The 16,074-nt window shown below is 46.7% G+C and overlaps 1 protein-coding gene across 1 annotated transcript; it reads right to left on the bottom strand.

Moving 5' to 3' along the window:
* Positions 1-1,998: 1,998 nt before the first annotated feature.
* On the bottom strand, positions 1,999-14,152 carry MLF1 (myeloid leukemia factor 1). Its single transcript, XM_027730554.2, has 7 exons — positions 14,056-14,152; positions 8,886-9,057; positions 5,267-5,353; positions 4,846-4,974; positions 3,107-3,266; positions 2,716-2,842; positions 1,999-2,467 (listed from the first exon to the last, which is right to left on the bottom strand). The coding sequence occupies exons 1-7, from the start codon at positions 14,100-14,102 to the stop codon at positions 2,362-2,364; spliced, it is 828 nt and encodes a 275-aa protein (XP_027586355.1). The 5' UTR covers positions 14,103-14,152; the 3' UTR covers positions 1,999-2,361.
* Positions 14,153-16,074: the final 1,922 nt, after the last annotated feature.

Below are 16,074 nucleotides of genomic sequence, written 5' to 3'. Positions count from 1 at the left end.
TAGGGATTGTCAGTCATTAGCTTCAGCTGGAGTTGTTTCTAATTACTAATCAGAAACAACTGTTAACAATTAGCGGTTAGAAACAAGGGCTCTCGGCCCTAAGGGCGTCAGAAGCGCAGGGACAAGGGGAAGGCGATCCCGCGATGTGCAGGAAGGTGTGTGCGGCACAGGGACCCGTCTGGAACGCGCTCTGAAACGTTAAATATGTTATCAATATAAAAAAATTCCCCGCTGTTGGATAAACCAGGAAGTTTTTCATCCCGGGGAAGGCTCCAGGAGCAGCTCTGAAGTTGGGAACGGCCCAGCCCTCTCCATACTCGAGTCCCACTTCCAGCAGTTTCCTTCTCTCAAACTTTTTGTGGAAAATTCACATTTTCCTCTGGAAACGGAGGGGTTTCCATAGAACCTCGGAGTGGTTTGGGCCCATCCCATTCCACCCCCTGCCATGGCAGGGACTCCTTCCATAGCCCAGCTTTCCCTGGTGGTGTCACACCAGAATATTTCAGAGCCCAAACTAAATAATGCACAAGTCCCTCTGTGGTGGAGAATAAACCAAAGCAGCCCCATAAATAATAAATAACTTTATTCAAGAACTGCAGTTTCAGATGGTTCTACAGAGAACAGCTTCTCGTGCATTACACTGGGAACAGTCTTGGCATAACAAAGTGATCCATAAGGAATATTTGCCCCTTCCCACTGTAATTTCCAAACCAAAGGATGTGCTTGTTTTATTATGACATGTCTGTATCATGGGTTTTTTTAATCTCAGACAGAAATCCAAGTTGTCAGGTGAATTTTCTGTTGAACAGCAGAGTCTCTCCAACATTCCTGCTCAAGTTCCAACTTGGAAAACTTTGCTGCTGTTAATTACTGGGAAGTTTGAGTGACATACCTGGAAAACGCCTCCACAGCACTATATTGTCTATTAAATTAATTGCAAAAGCCATGTTGTCTTCAGTGGAGGGAAAAGGAGCCCCTGGATTGTGCTCTAAGGGGTGTCAAAGCACCCCCTGACCCCCCCTTGCCTTCACTGCTCATTAGATGGTTGAATAACCCCAATTAATGCCACTAATAATTGATCACATGAACTTATTGCCACTAATATTTGCTCTAAGAACAGGAAGAGACCACTGCAAGAAACAACAAGTAATTGTCCTTCCCTTTGTCAGAGCTCAACAAAAGTGCTGGTGATTATTTTTCAACATTATTAAAAACATTATTTCATTAAACTTAAATAATCTGGGGAAACTGCAGGAAGATTAAATATGATTTAAAGGCTTTCTGGCCAAACAAATATTACTCTTAACTTACAAATGCTATTTTATCATATAAACAGTGCTTCTTAAGGCTACACTTAATATAGTCTTGAATTTATGTAATGTTATTTAATTTACAGAAATTCTTTATGCTACAACATGTGGATAATTCTGTGTGACAAAACAGCACGTGGACACCTGGAATACAGGGATTTTCCTGGCTTTTCTAGAACATCAGACTCAAACAACATCATCCAGGGACATCAAATGGAGATTTGGGATCATCACAAAGAACAAACTCAGCTGAGGGGAGATGGTTTCCTGTCTCCAGGGCTCTCCTGGCTCCTTAGAACAGGAGAAATGGTGACATCATTCCAGTTAAACTCATTTCTCCCACATATTTTTCCCATTAATAAGTGCCAGCTGAGTTTCTTAGGACACATGAGGTGATTAAAAGCTACTACAGACAATCCTCAACAGCGATGGGCCAACTCCAAACTAAACACACAGAGCATCAGAGGTACAAAATGGACACTTGAGGAGCAGAAAATGAGGTGCAAGCCCAGCTTATGAACTTAAAAACGATAAAGTATTGCCATTTTAGTATTTCGCTTTTCTTCACGTTAAAACAGGGTGAATGGGGGGGGTTCTGTAAGAATTTCCAGTGTGATTTTAAAGAGAGAGATATATATATAGTGGCTCTAAGGTATTCCAATTCCTATTAAGCACCACCTAAAAATCATTTCAGCCACACAAACTGAAGAGAATTTATTTTCTGTGCAACTTATAGAGTGGGGAAAAGTAGCTGCACTGCCAGGCTTGATAAAGTCTGAGACTGGTGCAGTTGTAGCAGAAAAACTTTGCAAATCACTGCTTTTTTTAACAGAATTGGTGATAATCCATAAAGTGCTTTCAGGCAGAAAGTTGTTGGGTTTTTTAGTTCACTGAAAGGAGAGGGTTTAACTGAGGAGCTGAAGGTTGAGGAACATCCAGGAGGAGCAAAGGCACAACACAAACAGAGATTGGTCACATATCCCGTGTATTTGTATGGACATGAGCACCATTATCTGCTGGGAGAAACTCCATCCCGGGGGAATGGGGCCACTTATTTCCTGTTGCTTTTGTTGAGGGGGACGTGTGTTCCTTTCACACTGAGAGACTCCAAGGAATCTTTGGGCACTCTGGAACCTCCAGTTCCAAGTAGCTTCTCTCTGGAAAACAACAACAACAACAATCACAATCGCCAGGGGAAAAGGAGGGATAAAACCTGCTGTTCCTCCTCAGCATGACAAGAATTGGCTGTTCATGAACACATCTGCTCCAGAATTGGATTTTCCTTGTGCTGCTGGAATTTCCTTATTCAGGAAATTACTCCTACCTTTTATAGGTATATATTATATATATTATTATTATATATATTATATAGTCCTGCCTTATATAGGTAGGAAACTGTTTTTACCTTTTTGATCCATTCTCCTTGTAATTGATACTTCTGGATTTTGGAGTTTCTAAAGAGCTTCTAGTTCTGGATGGTCTGAACTTCATGACCTCCTTCTGCCACTCCTCATCAAAGCTCTGGGCCTCATCTGGAACACAGATAAATTTATATTTTATTTTTAATAAAGACAAGAAAATAAGCATAATGAATATCAGTGAGTTTGAGTAGTGATTTTTTATTTTGTAGTCCATGATTCTCCACATGGTCTGCAGCTATTTTTTGGGGAAAGAGGATTTGATGTGCAGACTTTCAGTCTGTTTAAAGTCCCTTTTAAGATGCCTCAAGCTGGAACTCCCACACTGCTGTGTGAAACAGTGTAAAGCCCATTAGAGAACTGCCTAAAAAGACCTACTTTCATCCAGGTTGATGAATTCTTGGTTCATCTCCTCATCCCCAGTCTTGCAGTTCTTGGATTTTTTGATGACATGAGCCCGATCCTGGATGTGATGGCCAATGGCCATTTGTTCCAGGCCACTTTCAGAATCCTTAAGTGCTTTTCTTGTTTCCTTAACCTGTACAAAAAAAAGGGGAAAATCAGTATCTTTCCAACCAAAACAGAAGTTAAACAGTTCACAGAATCCCAGAGTGGTTTGGGTTGGAGGGACCTTAAAGCCCATCCAGTGTCACCCCCTGCCATGGGCAGGGACACCTTCCACTAGCCCAGGTTGCTCCAAGCCCTGTCCAACCTGGCCTTGGACACTTCCAGGGATCCAGGGGCAGCCACAGCTTCTCTGGGCAACCTGTGCCAGGGCCTCCCCACCCTCCCAGGGAAGGATTCCTTCCCAATATCCCATCTAACCCTGCCCTCTGGAGGCCATTCCCTGTGTCCTGTCACTCCAGACCCTTGTGAAGTTATTTCCTCCCCCAAATGTTTTATATCTTTCCTTTATAAAAGTCAGGTTTCACAGGCTTTTCCAATTATCCCATTTACTGTGTTGGCTGAAAATACACCAACAAAACACAAATCAAGTCTATTTTCTTTTTGCCAACGGACAGGAAGATTAACCTTAACTGGACATTAATTATTGGGGAGGGAGGGAAAAACCCCAGTCTAAATTTACTACACAGCCAAGTCTTCAACATTCTCCTTGACAACAGAACGAGCAACACCCGATGGCAAAATTCCCAGTGTGAGGAACAACTCATTATTAGGTTGTGGTGTTGACTGGCCTGAAACCCAGGCAACCACTTATCCTGCTGTCCATGGGGTATTATTATACCCACTGTGATGAGTGAGAGTGTGCAGGAGCTGGCACAGCCCCAGGGCTGCCCCTTTAGGGAGCAGTTCTAGGCTTTCAGGGCTCAGGTTCCAAGGTCTGGGCAGAATTAGACACAACAGCTGCAGGGAAGTGGCTGGAAGGGCAGCTCCAGCTCGGGGTTATGTAATGCCTGAGCAAAGGGGGCATCCAAAGGCAGGGCTGGCAGAAATAGATGCCTCTCCTGGAGTTTAAATGGGCAGGAAAAGGATTAATTATAGCAAAGAGAAAGACATCAGAGGCTGCCTTGGAGAATCAGCTGTTCTGGCAGTGTTTTTCCAGTTTTGGATAAACATATAATTTATTTAGGTTCTATTTAAAGCATATAAATTACAAGGAGGAAAAGAGTCCTTTAAGAAGCCTTTAATATAAAGCAGTGTTTGAGAGACATGTATTTTCCTCACTTTTTACATTTTCTTTGTGTTGCTGGTGGGTGTTGGGCTCTGCTCCCAGGGAACAAGGGACAGGAGGAGAGGGAACGGCCTCCAGCTGTGCCAGGGGAGGCTCAGGTTGGACATCAGGAGGAATTTCTCCCTGGAAAGGGTGGTCAGGCACTGTCAGGGGCTGCCCAGGGAGGTTTGGAGTGCCCAGCCCTGGAGGTGTCCCAGGAAGGCCTGGCCGTGGCACTCAGTGCTCTGGGCTGGGGGACAGGGTGGGGATGGGGCACAGGGAGGATCCATGGGCTGGGAGGGCTTTTCCAACCTCAGGGATTCTGGGAATGACAAGAGTAACTCTCTCCAGTGAGAAGAACTTTGAGCAAAGCGTGGTTTGGTGTGGCTGAACCTCAATCCTGGTAAGGGCAGCCCAGCTTTAGCTGGATGCCAGGAATACTTACACCTCCCGGGGCCGTGCGAGTCTGGGCCGAGGCTTGGAAAACCTTTGGAGGTTCATCCCCCACTTTGGAGTAAGTCATCATGGAGGAGGAGCTGAACGTGTGTCCATCGGGGTTCATGGACAGGTCATCCTACACAGCAACAGCAACTCATCAACAACAGTGAAATCTGGTGGTAACAGGTATTTCTTACTATTTTATTGTGATTAAATTAACTCTCCTGGCACCCCGGATAAGGCCTGGTGGGCAACACTCTCAATTTTACTTTCAAAGACTAAAGAAAAATTATAACCACAATATAGTCTGGGCAAAAAATATAAATTCTCACTGTCTCCTTGAGATGAGTAACATTTTTCTGAGTGACATTTCAAATAACTGTCATTCTTCAATAGTTAATTTTATAACCAATTTTAGAAGAACTTACAAATTTCCTGTGCATTTCCAGCATACTGTTCCTCATGTTTGACATCATCCTGTCCATGGCAGAAAATGGATCCCCAAAATCTGCATCCTGATAAAAAGATATCACAGTTAAAACACACTCTTCTAACTCTTCCAGTCCTGAAGCTGTTTTTTACATGCATTTTTAATGCAACTCAGAGCATCAGAAAGGTTTTCAGACTGCAATTCACACACACAGACAAGCCAAAATGCATCTTTTCCAAGGAAAACTGAAGGTAGCATGGAAGCTTGGTTAAGTTGGAGATACTGGGAAGATGGAAGTGGAAGACTGGACATTCAGATGTCAAACTGGAGACAATATGAGTTTATTTTACAAAAGTTTTCATGTACCTTCCAACCTCATCAGGTTCTGCTGTAAAAGTACTGTGTGACCCTTCGTGCTTTAAACTGAAATAAATTAATTCCAAAGTTTAAAAACTGAATCTGCAGCTTAAGCCCCAAACTAAGTAAAATTCAGATATATAAAATCTTCAGCTCATTTCTTGAGTACAAGAATTTGGAATCCTTAAGGGCTCTGAATTACAGGCAGATTATAGATATTTTACAGGATATTCCAGCCCCCCAAATTACAGCAGAACAACACTCCAAGGCCAGTTGCAGTGAGATTCCCCCTCCAGGAGCTGGTTTGCCTCAGCTGTGACCAGAGCTCCTGGTTTTGTGGGATCACCCCCACAAACACGCTCAAGCTGCCAATGTCCATCCACAGGCAGCACTCAGAGCTTGGAGTCTCTCCAAGGACCATCCCATCCATATCCAGGGATCAAAGCCCAGCATTTTTATTTAGCAAGGGGAAAAACAGTCTTTGCTGAAGGATATTATTCCCTGTCTCTGAATATTCACCCCCAAAGGCAGGTTGCAAGCACAGAGCCCATGCTTTGGTTACACACACAGCATACACCCACTAGCAGGAGTAGCAGCTACTCCTGGGATACTAACCCCTATCCCAAAGCCTGCAAAGGGCATGAGGGAGTAGCTTGTTGCCTGGAAAAAAAAAGGACCAACAGATTTAAGTATTTTACCTGTTGTCAGAAATAACTTCTATAGACAGCAGGTGACATTAAACACTTCCAGTCAAATCAAACCAGTCACTCAGGAGAACTTGGTAATTAATAATATCAAGTAGTCTCTGGGTATGTAGAAATATTTATACTAATGATATTAGACAGTGAGAGCTGCCACCACATTTAATAAATATTGATAAGGATGTACTAAAAGCACTTAGAGCTGGAGGCTGAGAAACATTTGCACACCACAAACCCCCTTGTGATGTGATTTAAACACGGCTCAGAGCTCCAGACATGGCCTGAAATGCTCCACTCCAGCTGTGCAACCACTGAAAGCTTATTAAAATCAACAAATCAACACCTCTGACCCACTGCCAGTGAGCACCCCAGTATGACAGGGCAGGGAGATCCTGGGAAACACTGGGATGTTTCCAGGAAACTAAGATGGGAGGGTCAGAGAAAGGCCTGCCCAAAGACAGGCGGGGCACACAGAAGGACCAAACCCTTCACAGGAACTGTAACTACAAAAGGAAGGAATTATCCAGTTCTGGAATATCTTCAGGAACTCTTCAGATTTCTGGCAGTACACACTGGGCAGAACTGTAAAAAATAATCTATTTCTTCCTATATATATATATATATCAAGTGCAAAAGAGATCCTCTCAAATAAGTTGTTAGCCATAAAAAGTTTATAAACTTTGGTTTATAATACACACTGAAAGCTGTAAAGTAGTTGTCTAATATACAGGACAATCAAATAACCCAACAAACCTAAATGACAGTGTCTCTTAAGATATTCACTCCATTCCTCCTGCTCCATCCCCTTTCCTCCTCTTCCCTCAAAACTGACACTGCTGCTGGTTTCAAATTTGAATGCTTTAGTGACACACATGGCAGGTTTTGCAACTAATTTAGTTTCTTTTAAAGCAGTTTTAGGCCTGCTACAGTTTAATTAAACATAAAATTACAACACTAGTAATCAGCGTGGGTAATTTGAAACAAGTGTATTTTACATGGCAGTAAGGGTTCAGCCTTTTCCTACATAAAAACCTAATTTTGAGTGTTTAAATCACTGGTGGAGCAAATGATGAGACTCATCAGTGCTGAGTCTCGTGTGACATCTGCCAAGTCTTTGGTGAAACGTGAGGGACATCAAAAGATCCTGGAAAGATTTTGGCAGGTGTGGAATTCCTTTGTGCTTCTCAAACTCTCACAGTGCTCCTGGACCTTTAACTTCCTGCTGCAACCAAAGGAAAGCTTTGCTGGGGGGCTCACATTGACCCCTCCCTGCAGGAGCAGGGACACAACCCCCTAAGCTTTAAAGGCAGTTTGACATTTCCTTTACTAAAGGAAAAAATCCAGGTTTAGGCACCTGCTGATCCAAAGCCTAAGGATCAGGAGAGCAAAGCTCTGCCCTAATTAGATCCAGCAGCTTCTATATTTGAAGGGACTGGCAGTGGATGAGGAGGGGAAGGAATGACACACTGGGTTTGAGCTCTGCTTTACTGAGCTCAGACTATCTGGGCTGGACCAACCACCCAAACCTGGCCCAGAGCCACGAGCCCTCATCACGTGCCTTTGTCTTCCAACGGTTTTTAAACTCCATTCAGCAGGAGATTTGCAGCTGCTAAATATGTACAGGGAAAGGAACAACCTCCCAGTGTATATCCTCTCTAGATACAGCACTGGGAAAAGGCTGAGCTGCAGCAGGGCAGCAGAGAACTGTCCTGTGTGCCCAGTTGAAAAGACACTTTATTTCAAAGTATCCCTGCCAACCTCTCAGTCTCAGTTGGCAACATCCAGAAATACTAAATTTTGTATCAATTTCCCTGATCTTTAATTGTTACAGGCTTGTATCCAGAGCAAACATTAAGAATCAGCCCAAATACGGAGCGTGAAGCCTTTATTCACTGCTGCAAAGATGAAATTGTGTTTAAAATCTCTACTTAGAGGGTGAAACACGGGGGTGTGCCAAACATAATAACCGAAGGTAGGACACTAAAATGCACAGGGAAGGCATAAAGATACCAGGGAATGGTTTGGGTTGGAAGGGACCTTAAAAGATCATGTCATGGATAGGGACACCTTCCCCTAGACCAAGTTGCTCCAACCTGGCCTTGGACACTTCCAGGGATGGCAAGAGCCATATCCAGGTACCCTCTTAAGTAAAGTGAACATAAAAAGGGAATAGGTGTTCAGGGAAGTCTCTGTCCTTGGACATTTTTTAATGCCTTTATGTAGCAGAAACATTTACTACATAATCTTGACTAAACCAAGCGCGAAGTGTTTGGTTTGTCCGTGGAATATCGTGTGTGACTGAGCAGGGAACACCCAGAGCTGAGCTCAGCCTGGCAGGGATGAGCCCAAGAGAGGAGTTATTCCCATTGCACCGGGCGATGAAACAGCAGCACCAAGGTTCCCAGGGCCGTGTTTCCCAGGAAATGCCCGTTCCCCGGGCAGTGGGATCCGCTCCCCGGGCAGTGGGACACGTACCCTGGGCAGTGGGACCCGTTCCCTGGGCAGTGGGACCCGTTCCCTGGGCAGTGGGACCCGTTCCCTGGGCAGTGGGACACGTACCCTGCGTGTCCCGCGCGGTGCCAGCCGGGAGTCCGGGCGCGCTCTCCGCTCCAGCGCTCGCTCCCCTCTGTCCCTGCCCTCGGGCAGGCTCGGGAACGGCTCCCTCCCGAAGGGCTCCGAGAAGCTCCTCATCATCTGCCTCACGTGCTCATGGTGGGCAGCAAAGGGATCCCTGGAAAACACATTCCACAGGGTGACTCGCTGGGGTTCATTCCGAGCCACATCCAATGGCTCTGAAAGCTTTCAAACCCCATTTTTCAATCGTTCCACGTGGTTCTTTATGCAAAAACCTTTATTTTCATAGGACCCAAGTGGACAATCTCCAGTTCCTAATGAACTCTTTTGTTTCTCAATGGCTGTATTACTTTTTCCTTGTCTTTTCCAGAAATACTCCATCCTTCCCAGCCATCTCCCACTCCAGCCTACGTTTATTCTCTGCCAGGAACTATAAACTCACCTATGTTTTATTTATCTCTATTTCCACTTCCAACACCTGATATTAAAAGAATTTATTTTTGATTTTCCCCCTTTCGTCTCCCAAAGCCTGGCACAGTCCTACTCACTGACCTCCTCACATCCCACTGGATTCCCTCTCCTCACCCCTCAAATTTATTCTGCTGCCAGCTCCCATCCTGCTTTTCCTCCTCCTTGTCCCAGATGCTTGAAAATCCACATTATCCTCTAAATTCAGGCCAGCTCCATCTCCTTTAGTCACCCACTGTTGCACCTTTGCCTTCCCTCTCCACAAATCATGTTCCCACATCCCTTTTCTCTGCTGAGGAACAAAGATTCCCACTGACTTTTTGTGTTCCTGTTGGTTTCCCCCCTTCTCCTCTCCCAAAAACCTACAGAACCCCATTGGCATTCCCAAAGTTTGACTTGCAGGGAAAACACTGCTCAACTTTCTTGATTTTCTGCATTTTCTAATTTGGACAAGAATTAAATATTTCTAGTTGAGGCCAAAAGAGGAGCAAACCAGGATTTTTTTCAGGAGCACAACGGATGAGCAGCTGTGGCCTGAGGTCCAAACTCCAAATTAATACTTCCCATGGATTATTTCCTCCCTCCATCTAATTTCCCTCTTTGTCATTCTACTGAAAGCCACCCTATTAACATGAACAGTCACTTCCCAGGTATGTTTATTTAGACTTAACAGCACCTCATCCTCCCTCCTCTCAATCCCTGGCACTCCCCACACCCTCATCCATCCAGGACACCACAACCTTTCCCGGGATATCTCCTGAGGAAAAGCTTCAGGCTGTCCCTCCAGCTCCTTCCATGCCCATTATCTCCTGGACAGCCTTTCTGCTCCCCAGCCCTTATCTCCAGCCCCCAGTTTCCACCTCACGTGCCCAGTTTGATCTTCTGCCAAAGCTGCATTTAATTACTTTTTTTTCTCCTCTAAGTGATAAAAACATGACGCAGGATTAATTTCCAAACAGGATTTTTAACTAAAAATATCCCTTTAAGCTACACCCAGACTTAAAATCACCCAGTGCAAGGAGATCTTTAGAGTTTAAAGCATTTTAGTGCTGTCCTGGAGCAGCCCCTGCCCCGACTCCCAGCTTTGGCTCCAGCCCTGCCATGATAAGGAGCTGTTCCCACACTTCAGGATGAAGAACAGATGGAAAAAGTGGAGGCACGAGCCAAGAGGAGGGAAGGACACAAACACCTCCCCAGGACCTGCACAATTCCATCAGATCTCCAGCTTCAGATAGTTTGGTCACCAAACACAAATGAACAGGAATTGTATTCCAGCAGGAACTGATCCATATCAGGATTCTCCCCTGCCCCTTCCAGTTCAAAAGCAGGACACTCACAAACTACCCACAACACAGGAGCAAGACAAGACTCCAGAGGTTTAATGGAAACAGGGAGAACTGGTGGAATTTAGCATCAAAAACATGCTGTAACACACCTCACCTGCACCTGGAACCCTGGGGGGTTGTGGTTTGTTTGTATTAAAGATTTATGAAATATCTCGGAAATCCAGCTCCTCACTGCCAGAGACAGGGAATGAGGATCCAGAGTGTGGAGTGACAGCTCAGGAACAGAAGTGAAGTCTCCCAGTTCCCTTGGGATATTTTAGGGAGCCAGCCCTAAAAAGATCCAGTGTTGTCAAGCTTTGGTATGACCTGGAGTGGGCAAAACCAAAGGAAAGGGAACAGAGAACCCATCTGGGACACAAGGATTCCAGGGAATTAAACTGATGGCTCTGATGACTGAAACTCAAACCACAGTTACAAAAGGAGGAGGTCACCCTTAAAAATAGAGATGGACTGGACAAGTCTCTGCAGTGCAGGATGCAAGACTTTCAGATCCTTGCTCCAATCACTGATTTTATGGGATGGCAAGAGGTGTAGAATACTCTGATTTTTACTGATTACATCTGACTTTAACTCTGATCTCTTTTAGGGGGCAAAAGATACTTTTGATGAGAAAGACATTTCTGTTATAGCATAAAAGTGATGTAGAAAGGGAGCTCCATAAGAATTTTGCACATCAACTTCATGCCCTTCACATGTCACAAACTGTATTATTTTTAAAATTAAATTCTGGATGGAGACCAACAATTTATACATTTGTTGTTCCACTACTCTGCAGTAACAAAATTTTGTCTACTGCATATTAACCTGACCTTCACCTGACAGTCAGGTGTTTGCAGGGGTTAATAAAGGGGACAGCTCCAAAGTTTAAGGATCTATTTTCCAGCTAAAACCTTTCAGGGTGTTATAGCAAAAGTACAGTTTTACTCCTTACTGGAGGGTGTGAAAAATCAGTGTCTTAAAACAATAAATTCCTTTTACTCTTCTTGAAAAGTGTATTTTGTCTTAGATATATTTCCTGTTGTTAGATATATTTCTTGTTACTAGATATATTTCTCAGATATGTTTTTATTAGATAATATCTTAGACATAAACATTAGATATTCTTTCCCCCCTCGGGATGTTCTGGGAGGCTGCAGTTGCAGATCCCCTCTGGAGACAACAGCTGGCACAACACCACAAAAGCTGTGCTTTGGTGCATTAAAAGCACAGGCCAAGTGCTCTTGGCAGGGAAGACACAGGTCCTGCACCTGCCCAGGGTTCCAGGGCTGGATCCAGCTGGACACCTTTGGTGAGTGACTGGTGCTTCCCTGGGACAGCTGCTCACACGTGGGCACTCGAACCCAGGCACTATTTCCAGTTCAGCATCAAAATCTCTCCTTATGAGGCAACACAAGCTCATTATTACACTATTTGGAGATAAGATTATCTCAGTAATAAGCTCATTTCTTAACGATATGCAAAACAGATTTACAAGGATAGAGCCAAGAAAACGAGCCTCCATATCCACTTCATCTCTTTCACACACACTCCCTTCCTCTGCCTCCTGTAATCTTCTTTCCCTACCTCAGTGGCTACAATAAATAAAACTCATAAACAAGAAGAAAGCCACAGATATTTCAAACAAGACTTAATTTCCATTATTACTTTAATTCCACGCACAGGGAAGTTTCCTGCAGGGAACTCAGGAGCTGTTGTAACAGCAGGAATATTCCTGGAAACCAAGTGCACTAATCCCTGCAGTAGAGCTTTGGGAACTCCCCCCCTGCTCGGAATGTGCTGGAGTTCAGCAGAGGGTTGTCCTTTGAGCAGCCTCAGCCACAACACCCCGTAACCAGGAGATCAGACAACAAACCCACAGCACAGGGCCTGATTCCCCTTCCTCATCCACCCCCCAGGCCTCACCCCTGATCTTGGCTGTAATTAAATCCCTCATAGTTTTTCTAAAGATTAACAACAATCACTGAGGCTCCTCAGAGTTCTCTGATGCCATTTTCACCTGCTGTTATAAGATTAGATTCTGACCAAAGACACAACATGGGGCCAGAGCAGATAACTCAGCAGTTTGGGCTGAGGGCAGAAGGACTTGCACAACTCACTACTCAGATTTAGATTCCAGTGCCAAAAGAAGATTCCCACAGGGAATCAACTGATCTTAGACTTGAATACACAGACATGACCCACCACTGTGCTCATGGCGTAGAAGTAGAATCACAAGTTTGGGTTGGAAGGGAACTCAAAGCCCATCCAGTGCCATCCCTGCCATGGGCAGGGACACCTTCCACTGTCCCAGGTTGCTCCAAGCCCCGTCCAGCCTGGCCTTGGACACTCCCAGGGATGGGGCAGCCACAGCTTCTCTGGGCAACCTGTGCCAGGGCCTCCCCACCCTCCCAGGGAATAAGAACTAAAAAAAAAAATCAACCAGCTGAGAAAAAGCACCAACATCCCTTTGAGAAACAGCACAAGGAGACAGTTTGTCCTCAGTGCTCTCATGCACGCGTTTGCAAAGTCTTAACTGAAGAACACCGGGTGCTGCCTGTAGTGCTGGCACTGACAAGAGCCGAGAGATAGCTAAACAAATAAATAAATCAATCCGGAAAAGCTACAACACTCAGCCTCTGTGTTTAGGAAAAAAGGACAAAAACACAACCAAGAGACTCCATCCAAGGGAGGTGACCATTCCCCCTCAGTCGGTGCCACCACGGGACGGGGGTTCAGCCCCTCCCAGTCGGGAGTGGAGACAGAGACCCGGCTCTGCTGTTGGACATCGCTCAAGCCTTTAACCCCTGCTCGGCTCGGGGGGCCCGGGCGGTGCCGGGTGCGAACACAGCGGCGGTTAAACCGCGCCGACCCCGTCCTTCAACCGGCACCGAGCCCTGCAACCCCACAGACCCCGTCCTTCAGCCACCGACCCCTCTGACCCGCACAGACCCCGTCCTTCAACCACCGACCCCTCTGACCCGCACAGACCCCGTCCTTCAGCCACCGACCCCTCTGACCCGCACAGACCCCGTCCTTCAGCCACCGACCCCTCTGACCCGCACAGACCCCGCTCCCGCGGCGCCCGGAGCCGCTTCACCGCCGGCCGGCCCCTCACACCCGCCCCTTTACAACCCCCGGCCGGCGCCTCGTAACACAGGCGGTCCCTTAGTCCCCCACCGCCTTAGACCCATCCCAGCCGCCTCTTTACAGCCCTGGACCGGCCCTTCGCAGCCCCACGACTGCCTCCGACCCACCACCCCTGACGGTCCTCGGAGCTCCTTGTCACCTCACACGCACCCCAACCGCCCCCTTACAGCCCCAAACTGGCTTCCCCGGAGCGCCGGTCCCCGCCCGCCCCTCACCTGAAGAAGGGATCCTCCTCGAAGCACCTGCCGAGCCCCCCGAACATGGCGGCGGTCTGTTCGCTCTGCGCGCCCCCGGCCCCGCGCGGCCCCTCCTCACCGCGCCGCGCGCCGCCCCGCCCACCACGTGACCCCCCCCGCGAGCGCTCCCATTGGCTGCCGCGCCTCCAGGGGCGGGGCCTCCCCGCGCGCCGCCGTTGCCGTGGCAACCGCGGGGCCGCCGCTCCGGGAGCGTTCCCGGGATCCGGGAATTGGGGGAAGCGGGAACGGGGAATGCGGGAATCGGGGCCGCGCTGCGCCTCGGGATGGCCCTCCTGAAGCCCCGCTCTGCCCCGTGAGGCCGCGGAGGGCGGCCCGGCCCGGCCCGGCTTGGGGAAGAGCGGGGGGGCGCAGGCCCGGCCTCAGCCCGTTCCTGAACAATTTTAAAAATAATTCTGGTTTTTCCAGTAGATGGCAGTAAAATAATAAAGCTGCGGCCCCTCTGGCAGGAAAATAAAGCTGCGGCGCCCTGGAAACACGCGTTGGCCTCAGCACGACTGGAAAGCATCAGGAGCCTGCCCTGGAATATCCATAAACAGCTATTCCAGGGAAATACAGCGCTGAGGACACACCGAGCAGGGAGGGAGGGGGATATTGGTGCCAGGGTTACCTGACACTGCACCGACCAGGCAGATCCTGTTTCCAAGGCTTTGTGGAGGTTCACTCTGTTCCTTAACTGCACCGGCCTTGGGAGAGGGAAGGGTGGGGATCACAGTCCAACAGGGAAAAGGAATCCTGGGCTCCCAGCAGGGACAAAGGGGCTCACAGGGAAAGGAAAAATCCCCCAGCAAACCTGGGATGTGGTTGTCAAAGGGAGGTGTCAGTGAAAGAAGGACCTGGGAAGTCTTTTCCAACCTTAATCATTGAATCATTAAGGCTGGAAAAGACCCTTAAGATCATCCGAGTCCTGCCATGACTTGATTTTAAATACAATATTCCGTGATGTTCTCTGATTCCAAACACATGGAGAGTCCTGTCAGGGCTTCCTGGAGAGCAGAGGTTGGGATCATTTAGAGGTGTGGATAAGAACTGTGGGCACATGTAAACCTAGTTCTGAAGGGAAACAGCCCGAAAGAACCAGAGGTAAAGGAATCTCACCTTCATTCTTCATAAAATGGGAGGATTGTGGAAAAAATGTTTATGTGCTTGGAAGTGACCCAGAGCTCTGAGCCCTGGGGGTTGTTCCCTCTGTTCCCTCCTCTCCTCACATCTCTTTCAATATCCCAGTTTTTAAGGGAAAGATCATGGACTCACAGAATTATTTGGGCTGGAAAGACGTTAAAGCCCATCCAGTGCCACCCCCTGCCAAGGGCAGGGACACCTTCCTGAGGTGCACTGAGGAGGAGAGATCAGGGAATCAAACAGCTCAGGGAAGGGAATTCTGCTGCTTTTTTGATTTTTTTATAACCAAATCTCGTGCTAGTTATGATGTTTTTATTGCCCAGAGACAGAATTCAGCTTTGTTTCAAGCCACACACAATATTACAAATACATATACATATAAAATATATAGAATATATAATATTAACCTCTTCACTGCAGTTATTCAATCCACAGATTGAACAATTGGCAGGGGGTGGAACTGGATGGTCTTTAAGGTCCCTTCCAACCCAAACCATTCCATGATTCTCTACCTTTGCAGTGAATTTGACTATTTTTTTTTGTTGCAAATTCTTGCCCTCTTATTTCAGGACTAGTACAAGTTACTGGTCTGGGTGACTGTGAACTGAAGAGATGCTTAAATGAAATATTAATGTAAATGTTATTACACACCTACCTCCAGTTGTTTGCAGCAAAATGATGCTTTTATCTGACATTTACCACCAATTTATAACAAGCTGCCTTTGCAGAAGCCTCTGCACTGGGCTGATGTCACAGATGGAATTAAATCAGCTCTGGAACAGCACTGTCCAAAGGCCTCTCCCACTAAAAACACACTTAAACCTCTGGGAATTGCACTGCAGCTCCGAGCCCACCTGG

The sequence above is a fragment of the Pipra filicauda genome, unplaced genomic scaffold (assembly GCF_003945595.2).
Source record: "Pipra filicauda isolate LSUMZ 115617 unplaced genomic scaffold, ASM394559v2 scaffold78_size3787270_pilon, whole genome shotgun sequence".
Lineage (NCBI taxonomy): Eukaryota > Metazoa > Chordata > Aves > Passeriformes > Pipridae > Pipra > Pipra filicauda.
Note: the sequence above shows the minus strand (reverse complement) of the source record. Positions and strands in the feature narration are given on the sequence as shown.

Excerpts from the sequence above, each read along its gene's own strand:
- MLF1 (XM_027730554.2), bottom strand. The coding sequence starts at position 14,102 with ATGTTCGGGGGGCTCGGCAGGTGCTTCGAGGAGGATCCCTTCTTCAG. Across the intron at positions 4,975-5,266 it reads TGGAAATGCACAGGAAATTT|GATGACCTGTCCATGAACCC; the intron begins GTAAGTTCTTCT and ends GTTGCTGTGTAG. Across the intron at positions 3,267-4,845 it reads CTCGCACGGCCCCGGGAGGT|GTTAAGGAAACAAGAAAAGC; the intron begins GTAAGTATTCCT and ends TTTTTTGTACAG.